At 41.3% G+C, this 19,636-nt stretch overlaps 1 protein-coding gene across 1 annotated transcript; it reads right to left on the reverse strand.

The window, feature by feature from the left end:
• Positions 1 to 13,223: 13,223 nt before the first annotated feature.
• On the reverse strand, positions 13,224 to 18,627 carry COX7A2 (cytochrome c oxidase subunit 7A2). Its single transcript, XM_068551630.1, has 4 exons — positions 18,525 to 18,627; positions 17,235 to 17,324; positions 14,821 to 14,905; positions 13,224 to 13,426 (listed from the first exon to the last, which is right to left on the reverse strand). The coding sequence occupies exons 1-4, from the start codon at positions 18,540 to 18,542 to the stop codon at positions 13,368 to 13,370; spliced, it is 252 nt and encodes an 83-aa protein (XP_068407731.1). The 5' UTR covers positions 18,543 to 18,627; the 3' UTR covers positions 13,224 to 13,367.
• Between the last annotated feature and the right edge of the window lie 1,009 nt (positions 18,628 to 19,636).

Raw genomic sequence — 19,636 nt, forward strand, 5'->3', positions numbered from 1 at the left:
CCGTGTACCGCAACTACTGAAGCCTGCGCGCCTAGAGCCTGTGCTCCGCAACAAGAGAAGCCACCACAATGAGAAGCCCACGCACAGCAACAAAGAGTAGCCCCCGCTCGCCGCAACTAGAGCAATCCCACGCGCAGCAATGAAGACCCAACGCAGCCAAAAATAAATAAATTAATTAAATTAATTTATTTTTAAAAAAAGAAAACTCAAATAAAATCCCTAGGGACAGCTCAACCATTCGGAAAGAAAGAGAACCTGATATATTTTGCACGTATTGGTAGGAGGAAAGGGAAGGAATTCAACGCTGCTCCAACTAAGACAGAGTCCACTATGTGGAAATAAATTATTCAATACCCAAATATTGTCAACTCAGTCTTAATTTATATTAAATTATATTATTTATATTACTCTGTTCATTCGTTTGTTTTTCTTTGTTTTAAGCAGGAAACGTTGGAGGAAATTTTAGGAAGTTATTTTTAAGAGTACATTTGAGAATGCAAAGCACAAGACTTACAAATAGCTTTGTTTGGATAACATAGAATTGAGCATATATACACACCAGTTACCATCAACTATATAAAATCTATACTTCTGTATTTTGTGATATATAAAATGATATAAAAGACATTTGGGGGTTGAGACAAACGAACACAGCCAGTATAATAGGAAATGATATTTCATTCATCAGGAGTGAATTTGCTACTGTGTTATGTAGGATAATATTGTAAAGCATTTTGGTGTGAAATTTCATATACTCTACAATTTTAAATGATTTAATAAAAAAATACATACATGAAGTATATGCAGCAAGATAACAATTGTCAGGTATAGATGGCAAGTATACAAGTGTTGATTGTACGTTTTTCTGTTTTTCTTTGTGTCTGAAAATTTTCAAAATAGAAGTTTTTTAAATACATGGATATTATTCCTGTCCCCCAGTTTTTTAAATTCTTAAAATAAGAAGAAAGGCATGTTGAAGTTGGCCTAAGAAGATGGGACCTGTCACTTCCAAAAAGAGCTGGCGAATACAGTAAAGGGCTCTCCCTCAGATGTTAAGGGCTCGTCCTCAGAACAAAACAAGACAAGAAATCTGGGCTCACCCTTAGCTTTCGGGGCTCGACAGTGCTCCGCCAACAGTGCTCCCCTCATGCGTGGCAGCCTGGAAGGTCCTAGGAGCTGCCAGGTCACCAGTGGTGAAAAGTGTTGGGCTCTCTGTTGGTTTCAGTGTTTCTGTCTCCCAAACTCAGTAAGACGTGGTCAGAATCCGCCTCCGTGGCATGATATGACAACAGTGACAATAAGAACGCTATGAGCAGATAATAATGCCTAACATTTATCAGGCACTCAGTAAGAGGCCTTGATAAAGGCACAGTCAAGATGACATGTGGGGGGCTTCCCCGGTGGCGCAGTGGTTGAGAATCTGCCTGCCAACGCAGGGGACACGGGTTCGAGCCCTGGTCCGGGAAGATCCCACATGCTGCGGGGCAACTAAGCCTATGCTGAACCTGCGCTCTACAGCCTGCGAGCCACAACTACTGAGCCTGCGCTCTACAGTCCGCAGGCCACAACTACTGAAGCCTGCACGCCTAGAGCCCGTGCTCCACAAGAGAAGCCACCGCAAGGAGAAGCCCCCGCACCGCAACGAAGAGTAGCCCCCTCTCGCCGCAACTAGAGAAAAGCCCGTGCGTGGCAACGAAGACCCAACGCAGCCAAAAATAAACAAATAAAATAAATGAATTCAAACAAAAAAAAAAGGTGACACGTGGATATTAATGACAGATAAGGCGTGTGGTCATGGTGAAGAGTCTTCCCTTCAGCCGGGTGTCCAGCAGAAAGTTATGAAGTCTTTCCTAGTGGACGGACTCTCACGGTCAAGCACTGGGGCAGCAGTAGAGGGGCTGCGTGGGCTGGGACACCCCTCTGTCCATGTGCCCCCCTCTCCCCTGATCCGGCCTGACCTGTGTCCAACCGACTGCGTCCAGGAGAACCTCCTCCACCGCAGCTGGCCCCGGCGGCCTGCACGCGCTCGCGCGCCAGTCCTCACCCTCAGCGCCGCCTGTAAGCTGTCCACCTGTCCCACGCGGCTCGGGACCAACATCGTCTCGTTTCCATTCATTGTTTTTTCATATCTCTACCAATTTTTCAACTTGTGCCTCCTGCCCCCGCCTGCCTGAGTAGCCAGAGACACTGTGTCTTCCCTCTGGGAACTTCCACTGTGCCAGAGTGCTCAGGAAAAGAAGGAATGAACACTGACTGAAGAACGACGGTGCCATCAGCCTGGCCTCCCCATCCAAGAACAAGCTCAGTCTCTGGGGGCTGTGGTTCCTCCGGGCCACCTGGACTCAGTATTCAACTCACTCCACAGGGTTATTAAGAGGATCAAACGACCTAACAGAGGTGGCAACACTTAACAAAGAAAGAACTGTGCGTATGTTCGTTGTTATATAAACCAATGTCGGGTTAGCTTTGTCTCCCTTATTTAATACTTTCTACTCCACGTTAAACTTCGAAATTGTATTTTTACAAAAATGTCCTCAACCATTAAAAACTTAGCATATGTTCAGAGGGTACTCATAAAATATTCACTTATTCAGCAAATATTATGTCATAGGCTAAAGAAGCATCAGTCGACTTCAAGGAACTTTACAATTGAATGGAGGAAATAACAAATGCGAAGCAGGCTTGCTGTTAGGGGTTCGTGTTAGCAGTGCTGCAGGAGTTCAGAGGAGATAACTTCTGTCGGGCAAAAGCCTGATATTTTAAATTCGGGTTTACTGAAATATTATTTAATTCTACGGTAATAGGATGGAGGCGAAGTTTTTCCCTGTCTCTATACAACACTGCCCCCTAGTGGTGCCGTGGCCCCCTTGCAGCGCCTCCCAACGCCCCGACGGGGTACAGAACAGGCAATGGAAACGCGGTGTCAAATCACTACCGAATCTGGATGGATGTGTGAGTATTCGTTTCCAGTTGAGCCGTTTTAAGTGAAGCCGTTATCTCCCTTGTTTTCCCCTTCCAGGAAAACCGTGTCCTACCGTAAAAGTACCCTGTCCTTTGGGTCCTAGCCTTTTATCACAGGGTGCGCTGGGAGAAGGCAATGACGCCCAAAAAACGATAGAAAAGGGAAAAGCTGACCTTCCGCGGCCTTCAGGGAAGAGCCGATTTCTGCTCCCAGGCCGCTGTTGAGAGTGGCGCCCGCGGAGCCGGCGAAGGGGCGGGCAGCGCACCGTTCTTTCCCCGGGTCTGCGTCTCACGGAAACGTGCTCCTGGGAACACGGACATCTTGAGGCCTGTACCAAAAGCCAAAGCTCCTGTCGTGTCAAAAGTGGGGCTGTTTTGCTCTGGAAGAGGTGACGATTTCGGCGCTCCTTCGGGGCAGGCTCTTACCTTCTTCTGGGAAGAGCCCGGGATGGGCCGCGTGACTCTTCAGGAGTCGTGGGAAAGGCTGTCAGTGCCGCAGGCGGAGTTGCAGCCTTGAATGCTTTCGTTCCATCAACAGAAAGAAATGATCGCTCTCTAAATATGGGTGGGGTGGGGTGGGGTGGGGTGGGGTGGGGTGTGCCTAAAAACAGTCGCTTCTTTTTGTGGCACGTGAGGGTTTTGTTGGAGAGGTGCTAAAAGGAGGAGCCCAAAGCCGGAACGGTCATCGTCACCAGAAATTTTGCCAGACTCAAGGCCTCGCTGGGGAAGCGGCTCGGGGTATAACTCACTGAGGGCAGGGATTTTGTCTCTCTCGTTCATGGAGGTATAACCCAGGGCCTAGAAGCCTGCCAGGTGCATAGAAGGCATTTCAATGTTTGTTGAATGAATACATGATGGGAAAAGTGCTCCCCGTTTGTCCATACAACACAGGGCTGCCCCGGGCAGAGCAGTGCCTGGCCGTGGAGTTGGCGCAGCAGCTGGACAAGGAGAAAAGGGAAGAACCCGGAGAATCATGTTCCTGGCCACACGTGATGTGCTGATGACTCACAAAAATGAACTAGGGCACCTTGAAGGGTGGCAGAGCCCCCAGGTGGGCACGTGGAGCTCAGAAACGTGGTTATTTGGACACGAGTGTAAATGTGACCCCCGACTGGCTCCCAAGCTGGTGTGACCTTCAGCATAAGTAACACAGCATCACCCCTCCTGTCTGCGAGCACCTGCTCTCTGATCTACCCTCCCCGTATTCTTACATTCAAGGGCCTTGGAGGGTGGGTCCCCTTCCTGAAGGAAAACGCTGCAACTGTTAAGTTATAACTTCCAGTCCTAGACCACCTCCTCTGGCAACTTCTTTTTCCCCTCTGAGTACTGAAGGTGGAAATCTAAGAACGATGTAGCTGACCCTCTTTACACATTTACCTGTACTTCTCTTAATTCTGCTCTCTTCAGGGCAGTTATTCTGCTTCTCACACAACACGTAAGACGTTAGGTTACTGTTAACATCTTTCCTGACACCTCCTGCCACCCTTACCTTCTTCTCACCCAAGATGACAATTCACTTCCCTCAGTATTTTAAATCTTGCTTAGTCTATTATAATATCCTCCTCACTAGCCATTCTGTCTCCACACTGCTCCATCTTAAATACCTATTGCCTAAATCTTCTGAATTTCTCCAATCATACCTCCTCCTGCCCTCGGTAGAGCCCCACCAAAAAGTCAAGAAATGCTTTAATGGATCTTTGGATGCCAAAATATGACAAATTTCAGATCCCATACATTTCAGAATTTCTCTTTCTCCTGCACTAAAATCTTGAGCAGAAGATTTATTCCGCACTTCTAGAATTAACTAGTTTTTCTCTTCTACCAAGATATTTTCCATCATTTGTTACTCTTGAAAGAAAGAACCATATCTTTAATATGTTTACCTTCTTGATTAAAGTGCATACCTGCACTTGCTTGAACACACCAAGTGCATATAGTATTAAATCTACAATCCAATGTTTATCATGGGTTTAATCTGTGAGAAATTCTTCAGAGCATTAGCTCCTTAAATAGAAGAAGCTATTGGTTGGCAAGGAGTGGGCCCCAAAACAAAGGGGACCAATTATGGTACCTTTCCATTGATGGATCCTGGGCCAGAGCCCTTGCTTGAAATTTATGAACAAAAGACCAGAAATAACCCTTATTTTCTTTCAGGTATGTCCCCTCAAAATTCATATTTGAAGTCACCTCAAGGTGACTGTATTTGGAGATGGGGTCTTTATGGCAGTAATTAAGGTTAAATGAGATCATAAGAGTTGGGCTTTAATCCAATAAGATCGGTGCCACTTATAAGAAGAAGAGACACCAGAGCACTCTCTCCCCACACCACAGTGGAAGGATCACGTGAGGACGCAGTGAGGTGACCACCTGCAAGCCAGGAACAAAGCTCTCACAAGGAAGCAAATAGGCCATCACCTTGATCTTGGACTTCCCAGAAAGAAAGAAGTTGAAAATGTCTCAAAGAAATGGATTGTAATAATTAATATTGTTATAATGTCCATACTACCCAAAGCAATCTACAGATATAATGCAATCATTATCAAAATACCAATGGCATTATTCATAGAACCAGAACAAATAATTTTAAAATGTGTATAGAAATACATGAGACCCTGAATAGTCAAAATATTCTTAAGAAAAAAGAACAAAGCTGGAGATATCATGCTCCCTAATTTCAGACTCTACTACAAAGCTATACTAATCCAAACTGTATGGAACTGGCAGAAAAACAGACACACAGATCAGTGGAACAGAATAGAGAGCCTAGAAATAAACCCATGCTTATATGGTCGATTAATTTACGATAAAGGAGGCAAGAATATACAATGGGGAAAAGACAGTCTCTTCAATAAAGTGTTGGGAAAACCAGACAACTACATGCAAAAGAATTAAACTGGACCACTTTCTTACACCATATACGCAAATAAACGCAACATTGATTAAAGACTTAAATGTAAGTTCTGCTAGTAGAAAACTCCTAGAAGAAAACATTAACCGTACACTCTTTGACATCAGTCTCAGCAATATTTTTTTTGCATCTGTCTCCTCAGGCAAGGGAATCAAAAGCAAAACTAAACAAAGGGGATCTAATCAAACTTAAAAGCTTTTGAACAACAAAGGAAACCATGAACAAAATGAAAAGGCAACCTACTAAATGGGAGAAGATATCTGCAAACATTATGTCTGATAAGGGGTTAATATTCAAAATATATTTTTAAAAACTCATACAACTCAATATCAAAAAAAGCAATCCAATTAAAAATAATAAGCAGAGGACCTAAATAGGCATTTTTCCAAAGAAGACATACAGGCAGCCAACAGGCACATGAAAAGATGCTCAACATCGCTAATCATCAGGGAAATGCAAATCAAAACCACAATATCACCCACACCTGTCAGAATGGCTATCATCAAAAAGGCAAGAAATAGCAAGTGTTGGCGAGGTTGTGTCTGGAAATGTAAATTGGTACAGTCAGTATGGAAAACAAAAATTAAAAATAAAACTGTCATACAATCTAGCAATTCCACACCTGGGTATTTATCCAAAGAAAATGAAAACATTAATTGGAAAAGATACATGAACGTATGTGTTCATAGCAGTATTATTTACAATAGCCAAGATACGGAAAACAACTAAGTGCCCACCATTGGACGAATGGATAAAGATGTGCCATATATACACAGTGGAATATTCCTCAGTCATAAAAAAGAATAAAGTTTTGCCATTGCAACAATATGGGTGGATCTGGGGGGTATTATGCTTAGTGCAATAAATCAGACAGAGAAGGACAAATACTGTATGTTTTCACGTACATGTGGAATCTAAAAAATAAAACAAACAAACACATAGAACAGAAACAGACTCAAAGATACAGAGAACAAAATAGTGTTTACCAGGGCAGAGTGGGGTTGGGGGAGGGGAAAAATAGGTGAAGGGGATTAAAAGGTACAAGCAACTAGGTATAAAATAAATAACTTACAAGGATATAATGTACAGCACATGGAATATAGTCAATGTTTTATAGTAACTTTGTATGAAGTGAAATCTAAAAATATCAAATTACTATACTGTACACCTGACACTGATACAATGTTGTAAGTCAACTATACTTCAATTAAAAATTAAAATAAATACAAATAAATAAATAATCATTACAATGATCATTAGGATAGAATCAAGGTGGGAAATGACCAGATTCTAAAGATGAATTTTTGTGACCAAAACAGTCACAATGATTCATCACATTCTGACTTCCCAAAGAAGATACTGTTTTAAGAAAAAGCACCATGGGAAAAGTATCCAATAGTAATGGCCATGAATAAAACATTTAGCACATTAATTGGGGTAAAATGGCCTGGAAAGAGATTAACAAGGCCAAACAAAGACATTCGCCTTTAATCGTCAGAATAACACCAGAGAATACTTTTAGCAACTCCCCAGAGGGAAGATGACAGCCTCCTACAAGAGGTCAATGAAGATCTGACCTAGTCTCAGAATTAAGGGAAACAGCCCATCTTTCATTATACTAATGGAACATTTATAATTGGAAACCAGTGATCACATAATTAGAAACCAAAAATGAAAGCCATACAAGTATATACATACACACACATTTATTATATTCTAGCACTAAGGCTGCAGAATCTAATACTGTGATCTCCTCTTCCTCTGGCAAACTTCATGTGTGCTTTGAAATACCCATTTCGGTAGACAGCTCTCTAGTTTCCAAGCAATTTACTTGTAAACATTTAATCATGACCTCCCTCTGGTGTATTATACTAGGATAAACATTTAGAAAATGTCTTATGTTTTGATTGGTTTTCCTCACTAATGAGTTCTTCAAAATATCCCTGACTTGGAGTTGCTTTAAATATATATATATATATATATTAGAAGCAACTGTAAAACTATAATTTCAATAGAGACAGGCAGTCAGAGCAGATACATGGTCAGCTTCACGGGAATCACAGAGGAGAGAGAGAGAATAAAAAATTGCCAATCGTTAAGATGCAGACTTACCAAACATAACCAGTGAATCAGCAGTGTTCACGCAGAATGAAGTCTATGAGGGAACCAACTAGTACAGTTGTCCTAAGTATTTTTTTCTTCTTTCCCCATCTAAGAAGTAACATGGTACATAGTGGATTTTAAAAATGGGATTCGGAATAAGATAGATTTTGATTTGGGATCAGGTTCAAACATAACTGCTGTGTGTTTGATCTCCCCTTAACTGTATTTCCTCAGCTTCTAGTTCTTGCTAATAACAGTGACAACAGCTGTCTGGAACAGAATATTCACCTACTAGTTTCTGTTTAGACTTTTGGATAAATCAATGCTATGGTTATCAGACTGTGTTGTGTAACATGAAACCAGAAAAAAAGCAATCTGGACCCTGAGTGTAGGAAGAGGGCCAGGTGTTGTGTTGGTCGCGGGGGAAGAGATAACCACTGCTGCCGTCTTTCTCCAGCTCCCTGTGTTCCAACAACGCTGGTCTTCTACCTGCAATTCAAACAGGCAAAGCAACTTCCCTTTCCCCTCAATGCTTTTCTCCTGACTTTTAGCACACTAGACTCCTTTTTTTCTGGTCTTGTTTCAAATGTCACTTTCTCTGAGGCCTTTTCTAGCTTCCACTCCGGCACTTTTCCTGAGATCACACTGTTGATTCCTTTACAGCCGTTCCCATTGTAGACCATTACCATGCTTATGAATTTATTTACTGTCTATGCCCACTGACTAGAATGTAAGTTCCATAGAAGAGCTTGCTGGTCTAGTTCACAGTTGTAATTCTCAGAGCTGAGAACAGTGCCTTACACAAAGTAGGCTTTCAATAAGTAATTGTTGGATGGATGGATGGATGGATGGATAGGTTGATGGCTGGATGGTTGGATGGAGAAGGGAAAGGTCTAAGTGGCTGATGAGTAAAACTCCTCCTCTGTTCATAATCCGACCACTTTCCATTGCCTCCATCACTCCTTTCCTGAATAGCTGCACGAGGCTTCCTGATGGGTCTGCCTGCTTCTACCCTGGGTCCCCTATGGTCTATTTCAACATGACAGCCAAGCCAGTCCTCTTTAGAACATATAAGTCTCCCTTCTGTGAGAAACTCTGCAATGGCTCCCCATACCACTCAGAGTAAAAGCCCAAGTCCTGACAATAGCCTGCAAGGCCCTCCTTGCTGCGATCCCTTCTTACCTCTCTGCCTTCTCCTCTCTCACTCAGTCAGCCATAACTGCTCCTGCCTTCCTCTTCTTGAACATGCTGGGCACATTAGGGCACCCGCTCTAAGCTGCTCCCTCTTCCTTTAATGCCCTTTCCCTATATATCTGCTTGACCGGCTCCCTCACCTCTACAGCTTTTATTTGAATCTAACCACCCCATTGAAACCCATCTTCATACCCCATTTACTGCTACACCCAGTCAGCCCACGCCCACGCCAGCTGTCCCCTTTGGTCTTTCTTCCCCATAGAATTGATTACCTACTAACATACTGTACAATTTATTTGTACGTTTTATTGTCTTCCCTGCTACCCCTCACTAAAATGTAAACTCTATGAGGGCAGGAATGTGCATATTTTGCTCACCAATGATCCCCAGGCACCCACAACAGTGTCTGGCACCCAGAAGGTACTCAATATCTGTTAACTTGAATTATTGATCTTGAAATATACGTAGAAGCAAAGTCCTGGGTAGTGGATCATGACATGTTGCTTACAGGACCCAGGCAGTGGGAGTCCCAAGCTGGAGGCCTGTGAAACTGGCAGCTTTGGGGAACTTGTGCATTAACTATCTCAAACGGCAGGAAGGGTTCTGCAAACCCTGAACCAAATTGGCTATGGCAGCACTGTAATTCTTATTTTTATCATTCTTGTATTCTCTGTATCTATTTGCATTTACGGTGCATTGAACCATTCCTGTCTGCTATGAGAAACCAGTAACGGCTGCCTTTATTAAGCACCTAACTATGGTTTAGAGTAAATGGTAGAAGTGTGCTCCTATTAGATGGTATGATATAGATGGGAAACTCAGGTAATCCTGCTTTGGTTGGTTCCTGGTTGAGAAACCTACCTGAACTAACTTAAGCACAAAGAGAAAGTTATTGGACGATGAAATGCAACCAAGCCTACCAGCAGGCATGGCTGTGGGCATCAGAAACAACTAGAAGTAGGAACCAAAATGCTCCTAGGTCCTGTCCTGTCTCCTCCAGTGTGGACTTCATTCTTTTAAAAAACAAACTGGCTGGGGGAGAGACTATTAGTTGTCAACTTAATAACCAGTCTCACCTTCTTATTAAACAGAACTCCAATTTTGCTTGGCAATATGCCCATTTGAGACATTTCTTGGCCTCCTTGAATGCAGGCATGATCATATGGCAGGACATCTGGCCAAAGGGATATAAGTTTAAGTCTTTGTGTGGGGCTTCTGAGGCTCTTTAAAGAGAGCTCGCTTGTTTAGCGTGTGCTCTTTTCACCAATCCTTCTTCCTGCAGGAAAACAAACACAATAGCAGGAGCTGCAGCAGCCATCTTACAAGGAGAATGAAAGCCATACACTAAGGGTAGCAGAGCCAAAAGAAGGCACCCAGGACATGGATGAAAGTGTGAACCTCTCCTACCAGCCCTGACCAGCTCATGGTCCCTGCTCTGTGCCAAGCTGATAGGGATATGAGTTGAAAAGGTATAGTTCCTTCTCTCAGAGAGCTAACAATAGAAGTACCTAGCATTTATTGCACACTCGGTATGTGTCAGAAACCATTTTTCGTGCTTTACTTGCATTAGAATAACCACGTGCACTAGGCATTATTCCATTTATGCAGATGAGGATACAAGTTTAGCAAGGTTGGCCACCCATGGTCATCTAATCCAAGGGTTGAAGCTGGGTCTTCTGACTCCATGATCTGTAATTAACTACAATGCTACACTGGTTCCCAGTCTTATCAACAATTGTAACTCAAATTTGAGTTCAGATTCAGAGGCATGAAACTCTTGATAAAGACGAGTACAGGGAACGTTGGGAGCAAAGGGAAGAATGTCAAAGTTTCCAGCAGAATCTGGGGGGCTTTCCCAGATTCTCAGTCAAGAATGAGTACGCACGCACCAAGAAGCAGAAGGGCACCGTGGCTGGTGACGAGTGCCGACTTTAGATCTCACTTATAAAATGGAAGAGACAGATGTTAAGTAGGTAGGTAGGTTGCAAGTTATTCAGAGGGATCAATGTGAAACTGAATAAAGGAACTGGAGACTGTAAGGATCACTCTTCCCAGGAGCCTGACAGGGCAGGGGATGGAAGTCTGTAGGGCATTCGTATTTGCATACGACGCTACCAGCAGTGCACTGAAGCTATCCCAGCCAATATAATTAAACACCTGGTAAGATGTAGCATACTAGAAAGACCATGAACTTTAAGAATCAGATAAAAACGGACTTGGAAATCGTGCTGCCATTTATTTGTAGCTTTGGGTAAACTGCATGCCCCGAGTTTTCATTTTTTCGATGTAACTTCATCTAGAACAGCTAGACCACAAACCCGATTCTGAGCACAGTACTAATTGTAACAAAGTTTCACTTAAATATATTTCCCATGGCGTTTATATTAGTGGGATAATATCATCAGAGAATTTCTTCTATTTAGTAGCAGCTACTATTCTCAAAAGGATAATACGTGGTCAAGATACAAAGGAGATTGGAACGATAGTTGTTGTTTCCTGAAGGCCACATTTGCGACACTTCTTATGGACTCTATTCTATGGACATTTGGTTAGTCTTTGAATCAATCATAGTTATCTCTTACTAAACGCTAAGAGCAGCAGATAATTTCATGGGCTCCTATCCAGCAACCCCTCTTCTGAGACCTCACCCCTTGTCCCCTCCCCACCTCCACCCCTGCTGACAATGTAGAATTTTTGGATGAAGGGCAAAAACTTAATCGCAGCATTTAAAAATACTTTAAAGTCTCTTTTAAGCATTTAACCTACTCCTACTTTATCCAATCTTGTCATGTTAATTGAATATTTTGGCATTAAAAAAAAAGTTTTAATTGTCTGACTAGGTTACACCAGAAATAGAAAAGCACCTCTCACAGCATCAAGAGCTGAAGGTTGTAGAAGATACCAAGATGTTCTTCCTTTTTACTGCACAAAAGTATCTTTCACATCATGTTATAAAAGCATTTCAAATCACATTGATGAAATTCTCCTTTGTACAATGCTGATAAATATAGCTTGTTTCAAAGTATTATCACTGGTTGCTTTTTAGCTCTGAATCATAGAATTGGACCAGATTCCAGGCCTGCTTAAGATATTTCTCAGCATTTAGAAATGTCTAACAATATTCATTCCACTCCCTTCAAAAGCAGTGTTCTCTGCTGATGTTAGCAATGAGATTCTGTAAGAGGCTGGGCGGATTCCTGCATTCAGTGGCAGGTTAGGTATATGGCTAACCAAGATCTTTCTAACTTTCAAGACTCAAGGCTGAAACACCTTTCATTAGGTACCTCTTGAGATAGATTTGTACCATAAGCCTCAATGTTTTAAAAGGAAAAGACCTAGTTTGGTATTTCAGACTTGACTCCATTTTTCTAACTATATTAGTTTTCTCAATTTTATCCAGAAATTGAAGCTTTTATAAAACCCTTACTCATAGATCTCCCCTAGATCTGACGCATCTAGACTCTTATTAATCTTCATAGTGTTACAAACGCACACCTTGCAGAGGAGATGACAAAGTCTGACTCCTTCCGTTCCCCCAGAAGATAACTTTTACAAATGAACTAAGTATTTTAAGGAAAGGTACACTGTTATGTCATGGATTAAACTAACACAACAGAAGCCCATTCTGAGTGTGAAAAGAACAAATACTGGATTATTTTACAGCTATTCTACTAAAGCCTACTCTAAACTGTGGAATACATCCAATATTCTTAAACAGAAACACACACAGCTAAGGGAGAAAAAAAGAAACTTGAACCCCATGAGCCAAAAATAACCTGCTTCCACTAACCCTAGGTGCTAAAATACCCTAGGATACAGCACAGCAGGGAAGAGAGGGGAGGGGAAGACTCAAAGAAATATGCACTTCAAGTGTCAAGCTCAATTAAAGCTGAAGACCATCCCCTGTTGTAATTCTAAGCTGCTAAAAGTAAAATAATACGACAAGGGTACTATATATAACCTAATGACAAAAGAATCACTTTTTCCTCCTTACCCAAGGTTTATAAGGCTGCTATTACTGGTATAATGTATCCTAAAGTGATAAAATAAAACAAAGCATGGTAAAGACTGCTTTATTGGTGGCAGTTAGTACAAGTCAATAAATATTGATCCCCAAAGAACTCAAGTTAGTTATCAGATACTGGTCCACAGAGAGCTGAATGGAGTTGAACCAACTGACTGCTGGGAGGATAAACTGAGGTCAACCCTGCTTCTTGGGGAATGAAGCCACAGCCAGCTGGTAGATGGCATACGCTGTTCCTGAAATATAAAAAGAAAGGAAGTAAGAACGTAACAGGAAATCCTCAGGCTTAAATGTATAAACCCAATATCCCAGCTAAAAAGTTGTAAGATCAAGAGGCAAGGCTGGTATTAAGACTACTTTTACGGGAATATACAGAAGTATTTTGATAGGTGCTGACAAAATTTAAAATAAATACATACCAAACACGTTTAATCTAGTTTTAATAGTACTTAACTTGTATAGAAAGTGTTAGATGCAGCACAGTAATGTATTTGTTAACGTAATGACATGTAGAAAATTTAAAATAAGATTAAGAACATATAACCTAAGACTGCCTGAGAAATGCTAAGAATGATTCAAAAGCCAAAAGAGGTCAAACAGGCAAAGCCTTCCCTGAAGTGTATTATCAGTATAAAACCAAGGAAGAGTGACATACAATTTTTAATCAAATTTGAAGTACGAATTTCTAATAACTGGAAATTTATTTTTAAAACTAATTACCAAAACGTCTATATGCAATAGTCACACCGGCCAACAGGAATTTAGGACTTTACCTTAAGAAAGCCCAAACGTCACTATCCGCTTGCTGTCCATAAAATGTCCCTTCACTGCATTCAATTCAAGCCAAAGAAGGCACCTTGGCATACGCAAGGGGACTTTGTGATTAGGGTCCAAATACCAGCTCTTCCAAAAAAGCAATATTAACTGGGTAATTAACATAATTTCTCCATCTTTGAAACGAGGATACATTACAGACTTGACACAAGGGTTACAGAAATCCACGTATGTGGCACTCCTACCGATAGGATGAGCACACAGTAATCACTCTAATACTGTTTCCCTTTCTCCCCCCAGGGAGCAAGCAAGCACTCAGATTCCTAACTCTGCTCCTAGCACGCTGATTTGTGATATTCCACTGCTAATATTGAATAACGGACCTGCCCAATCCACAGAAAAAAATATCAAAGCACTTTACATGCAGTAAAAGTATTGTGCTGGACAAGGTTTTATTTCTGTCATAAATACGTATGTACAGGGATTAGATGTAAAGTGTATTATTATTATACATCATAGTCAAAATATTTAAGAACCCCTGTTATAGGAGATGGGACAGAGCAGCTATCTTTGGCTCTTCCGAAGGCCTGCAGGGCCACCAGTGGCGCATTCCAAAAGCCACCTCTATCACAAGACAGTTATCAAACGTTATTGGTTTATTTTTTTAAAAAGACATTAAAACGTTCTTATACAGTATGTGTCAATCACCTTCGTGAGTCATTATACGTAAAGCAGTGGGACCTCAGGTTCTGGGGACAGACTGCCTGTGTTAACATGCTGGCACAGCGAGCGCGACGGTGCTGTTAGTTACCGCTACTATGACTTTGCTGTAGAGCAAGCATTCCAAATGTCTTACCAGCAACCGTGAGGATCATGGTGGTTCTGTACAGGAGGGCATCAGCTACCCCGCCCTTCAGATGCACTGGGATTCCATTATCCTCCTAGGTTAAAACAAATAATAATGAACGTGTGCCATCTGTTTCCAGCTAAATGAAAAAGACTAATCCATTCGTATAAAATTAAGTGGCTTCTTAAACCCCTGGAATTGAAATATTTTAAATATCAAAATTAAAAAGGACTACCCTTTTCCTGAATCTTTCTCTACTGCAACTACTTTTAAAATAAAAACTCCTGAAAATCAACATTCTTTCTTTCAAAGTTAATCTGAGATCTAATAAAATGTTCTTTCCCAAGAACACATAAACAGTAAAGCTGTGAAAATATATTCATTGAGTTCATCAATTTAATTATTAAAAAAGCAATAATCATCACGCTTTGGTCATAGGTAAGATCTTTTTTTCCCTTAAAAAAAAAGGAGAGACAGTTTTGGTTTCTAACCCTAAATTATATCCTTAGTCTCCCGGTCCAGCACCTGGCATAGAGTAGGACACTTAACACATCTGTTAAATATAAATATTTTATTTTTATGCAGCATACATAATACTTTTTTTTTAACCACTTAAAATTTTCTTTATGAAAAATCAGAGATCACAATTAAACAAAAAAATCACTGATAACCTAACTACTTATAAAGGTAAGTGCTCTGTCCCACTAAGTCTTTCCTCATGAGAAAACCACTGTTAACACATATTAATACATATCCTTAATTTTTTAAAGCTTGTATTGTCATAGCCTCTAATTTATGCACATACTTGTTTAATACACAAAATGAGATTATGCTATATAATGGCCTATCACAGATTTTTCACTCAACATTATCTTAAAAACCATCTAGCCCATTTAAATCTACTTAGTTCCTTTTAATGGCTACACAGCATTCCACTGTGCAAAAAATAAAATTACATTAGCCAATCCTTTATTAATGGGTATTTAGGTTGTTGGGTTTTTTTTGAGATTAAACTCCCATAACGAATAATAGCCTATTTCCTATTTTTATATATTTATGCTACTATTCTGTAGGAAAGATTCTTAAAATGGGAGTCCTGGATGATAGGATATGTACAATAATTTGCTTCTAATACTTTCAAATACTCTAAAATTTCTGTACCAATACTACTTCTTAGCATGTATCAACATACTGTATAGGAACGCACTTATCTCCCACACCTGGCTAACATAACCTATTTTAAATCTAAAATTTTGACAATCGAACAGGGAAAAAAAGTAGCAACTTGTCATTTTAATTTGCATTTCTTACTGATTTGTAGGAGCTCTCTGTATGCTAAGGATATTAACTTTTTGTTAATATTAAAAATTTTGTTAATTTAAAAATTTTTCCCTCAATTTGTCACTTACCTCAATTTGTACCATAAGTACATTTAAAATTTTCATGTCACCAAACCTTGCAATTTTTCTCCTTTACAGCTTCTAGGCTTTGTAAAGACTTTCTTAGGATGACCCCTAAGATTAAACCTGACTGTGGTAATCATTCATAGATACATTAAATATCACATTGTTTGTACACCTTAAAAAAAAATCAGGTACAACCTAAATACAAACTATTTATTTATATTCTTTCTTTATTTGTTTGTTTGTGTCAGGTCTTAGTTGCGGCACACGGGATCTTCGTTGTGGCATGCAGGATCTTCGTTGTGGTGCGTGGGCCTCTCTAGTTGTGGCGCGTGGGCTCAGTAGTTGCGGTGCATGGTCTTAGTTCCCCCGGGGCAGGAAGGATCTTAGTTCCCCCATCCCCAGGGATCGAACCCACGTCCCTTGCATAGGACAGCGGATTCTCAACCACTGGACCACCAGGGAATTCCCAATACTTATGATTTTTACTTGTTAATCATACCTCAATAAGCTGGGGAAAAATTCTCCTATATTTTCTTTTAATATTTTTTGAGGGAGAAGTATTTACATCTGTAATTAATCTTTTAACACACAATACAGAACGGATATAACTTTACTTTCTTCAAAACAGCCACCCAATTTTTCCATTCCCCACTGATATGAAATAGCACCTTTAACATATATCAAGTTTCTACATATATTAATGTATTTGTTCTGTTTCTGGGCTCTTTCTATGGTCTATTTGTCTATTACTGCGCAGCTACCCCGAAGAGTGCCAACGCGATGTGACTCCTCCAAAAGAAAGTGTCTTTGATCTTTACCCCCTCATTTCTTCTGCTTTCCCAAGGGCCTCTTGGTTATAGCAAATGCCCAGTTAGCTATCGACAGACAGTTTCTTACTACTCTTCTGCTAATACAACAGGACTGCTAACAATCAGACGTCTCCAGATTTACCTCTATCTCCAACTTTTGGTAATCTAATCATAACAAGTAACAATCTCCTATAAAAGACTTCAGTACCTGAAACAGCTTTTGTTTCTCTGGAACTTTATTTTCAAACTGCCTGCGTGAAGCAGTACTTATGGTCCTCTGGGCAATCTGACGAAGAGCCTGAAATAAAAAAAAAAATCCATATATATTAAACAGACTTAGGGCTTAAAGAAACCTTCAAAACCAACCATTTCCAATCTTCAGTATTACAGAAAAGTGAAACTGAGAGTTAAAACATATCCGATTTGTCAATAACAAAGTCACAGACAAGCACTGAGGTTTTCCTATTTGTTGCCCGGCCACTGCTCTTTATATTATATTCTGAAGTCTCCAACCACCACATTTAAGAAGCAATTCATGTAGATTTTGAGGGGAAAAAAAAATCATGATCTTAACCTGAATTGAACCAGTAGCATTATATGAGGAAAACATACTGATATACAGATATTACAGAAATAAAGAATGGTTACAAAATACACGAGGTTCAAACTTTTTTATTTAAATACTCTACCATATTATTAAAAATCTATTACTTGATATCAAAATAAACTGGCATGATTCCTACTTAATTAAAATGCTTCCCTCATTACACTTTTCCCAAAGAATTAACAGGGCATAAATCTTTTACAAGAGACTTGCATTACATATCCAGTTGAATTAAATTACAAATATGCGCTCCACTTTCTAAAATAAATAATATATTGAGAAGATAAGTAAAGCTTTATTGGATAACTACCGAAGAAAACGATCACCGTTACATTTTCCTTCTCTTTTTCAAAATTTGGGGAAAATATTTCACATGCTCAAAGTCGGTGGAGGGGTGAAGGACACTGCAGAACCGCCTGATGAAAGCAACACGACCCTTCGGCCATGAATGCTCCTAAAGTGCCAGCCAAAACGGAATGGCTTGCTTTTTAAACTGCCTTCTGATGCTCACAAAGCCCAGAGTCACTGAAACTCAAACCTCTCGGTATCAGAGGAACATCCTCTGCTGACGCTTCCGGGTATCAGAAACTTCCCACCCGCACCCACAAGATTAGGGGTGGCGACTAGGAACCCAAGGCTTGTCTAACGCACAATCCTCTGGTCACCTCCCCAGCTTCTCCACTCCTTACAACTACCCAGCACAGCTTGGGGGCAAGTGGGATCCATGGAAGGGAAGGAAGGTCAAGCGAAAAGGACACGGACCAAGGTGACCTGCGAAGCCGCCCTCTCCCTCTCTCCTTCCCTCCCAGGAGAGGCTTTCCTGTCGCGACCCTCTAGCCTCCGCTCCCAACCCTCCCGCCCCACATCCCGAATGGCAGCCGAGAAGCTCCTCACCAGCACACTCCGCAGCATCTTGGCTCCGTTACTGCCCACCAACCGCGAGAACTGAACACCAGGAACGAAGATCCACACGCCGGAACCGGAACTACCTTCTGGCTTTGCGCAAGCGCCTGGAATCTAAATAGTTCCGGGCGGAGGCGGGACTTGCTCCTAACCATAGAGAGCGGAAGAAAAGAGAGAGCGGCCGGGCGGCTGTAGCCGCTCTAGCCGGCGGGCTGTCTCTGCGCCTCGACCTGGTTCCTGAGCCGCCGGCTTCCCGGGGAGCGGAGGCTGGGTAGAAACGAACGACTTTTGAGACCTGAGAGGCAGGGAGCGAGGCATTGCGTACTCGTTTAACTAGCTTAGACAAAACTAATGTGAGACCAGGCTATCGAAGAAAATTAGTGTGTGTATTTTGAACGAGAAGACGTAAAACTCTGAGCAACCTTTGAGCCACTGTTTAGAACGCTGGTTTGGCCGGACTCTATAAACTGTGAAGCTGGATGAAATACAGAACAAAAAGTATAACTTGTCTTACACGGATACAATCAGCTTTTTCCACTGTTGTGAGGACGTACTGTTCCGTGTGCTGAGAGCGTGCGGTGTAGAGCTGCGTCGGGATACTAGTTTTTATCTTGCTGCACCTTTGGCTGCTGCAGAACTCCCCGTGCAGGAAGCTCTCCCACAGTGTCGCCAAAGTGTGGAAGCTGTTCACTCGTTTCTCGGAGTCTGGGAGAACGCGGAAAAGAGGGGGGAATTTTAATTGGGGGACCAGAAATGGGAGGGCAAATCTGGACTCCTGAGTCTTGCTGCCTCAGGATAGCAGGGCACTTTCCGTGGTTGGAGTTGCCAGGCACAGCAATTATTGTACAGATACCAATTGTGCTTAAATAATGCCACGTTACAAGTGTCTGTTACAAGTGCCCACCCTCAAGCGGGTATAAATACAAAAGTATCCACCCTATACTACAGTAAATATCTGTCCACCTTTTTACAAACTCATAATTATTCCATTGTCATTTCAAATAGACAGCTGATGGGTTCAGCATAGGTGAAATATGTAGATAAAATTAGTAATATTGAAATTATTATTCCTTCTAATCTTTAGGCTTAGACCCACCAAGTTA

Source organism: Eschrichtius robustus, chromosome 9 (assembly GCF_028021215.1).
Source record: "Eschrichtius robustus isolate mEscRob2 chromosome 9, mEscRob2.pri, whole genome shotgun sequence".
In the NCBI taxonomy this organism is placed as follows: Eukaryota; Metazoa; Chordata; class Mammalia; order Artiodactyla; family Eschrichtiidae; genus Eschrichtius; species Eschrichtius robustus.

Bases quoted from the DNA above. Each gene is read 5' to 3' on its own strand.
- COX7A2 (XM_068551630.1), bottom strand. The intron at 14,906-17,234 runs GTACTGAAGTCT...GTTTTAACCTAG, and splicing joins AGAAACAAAAGCTGTTTCAG to GAGGATAATGGAATCCCAGT. The intron at 13,427-14,820 runs GTAAGACATTTG...TTTATATTTCAG, and splicing joins CATGATCCTCACGGTTGCTG to GAACAGCGTATGCCATCTAC.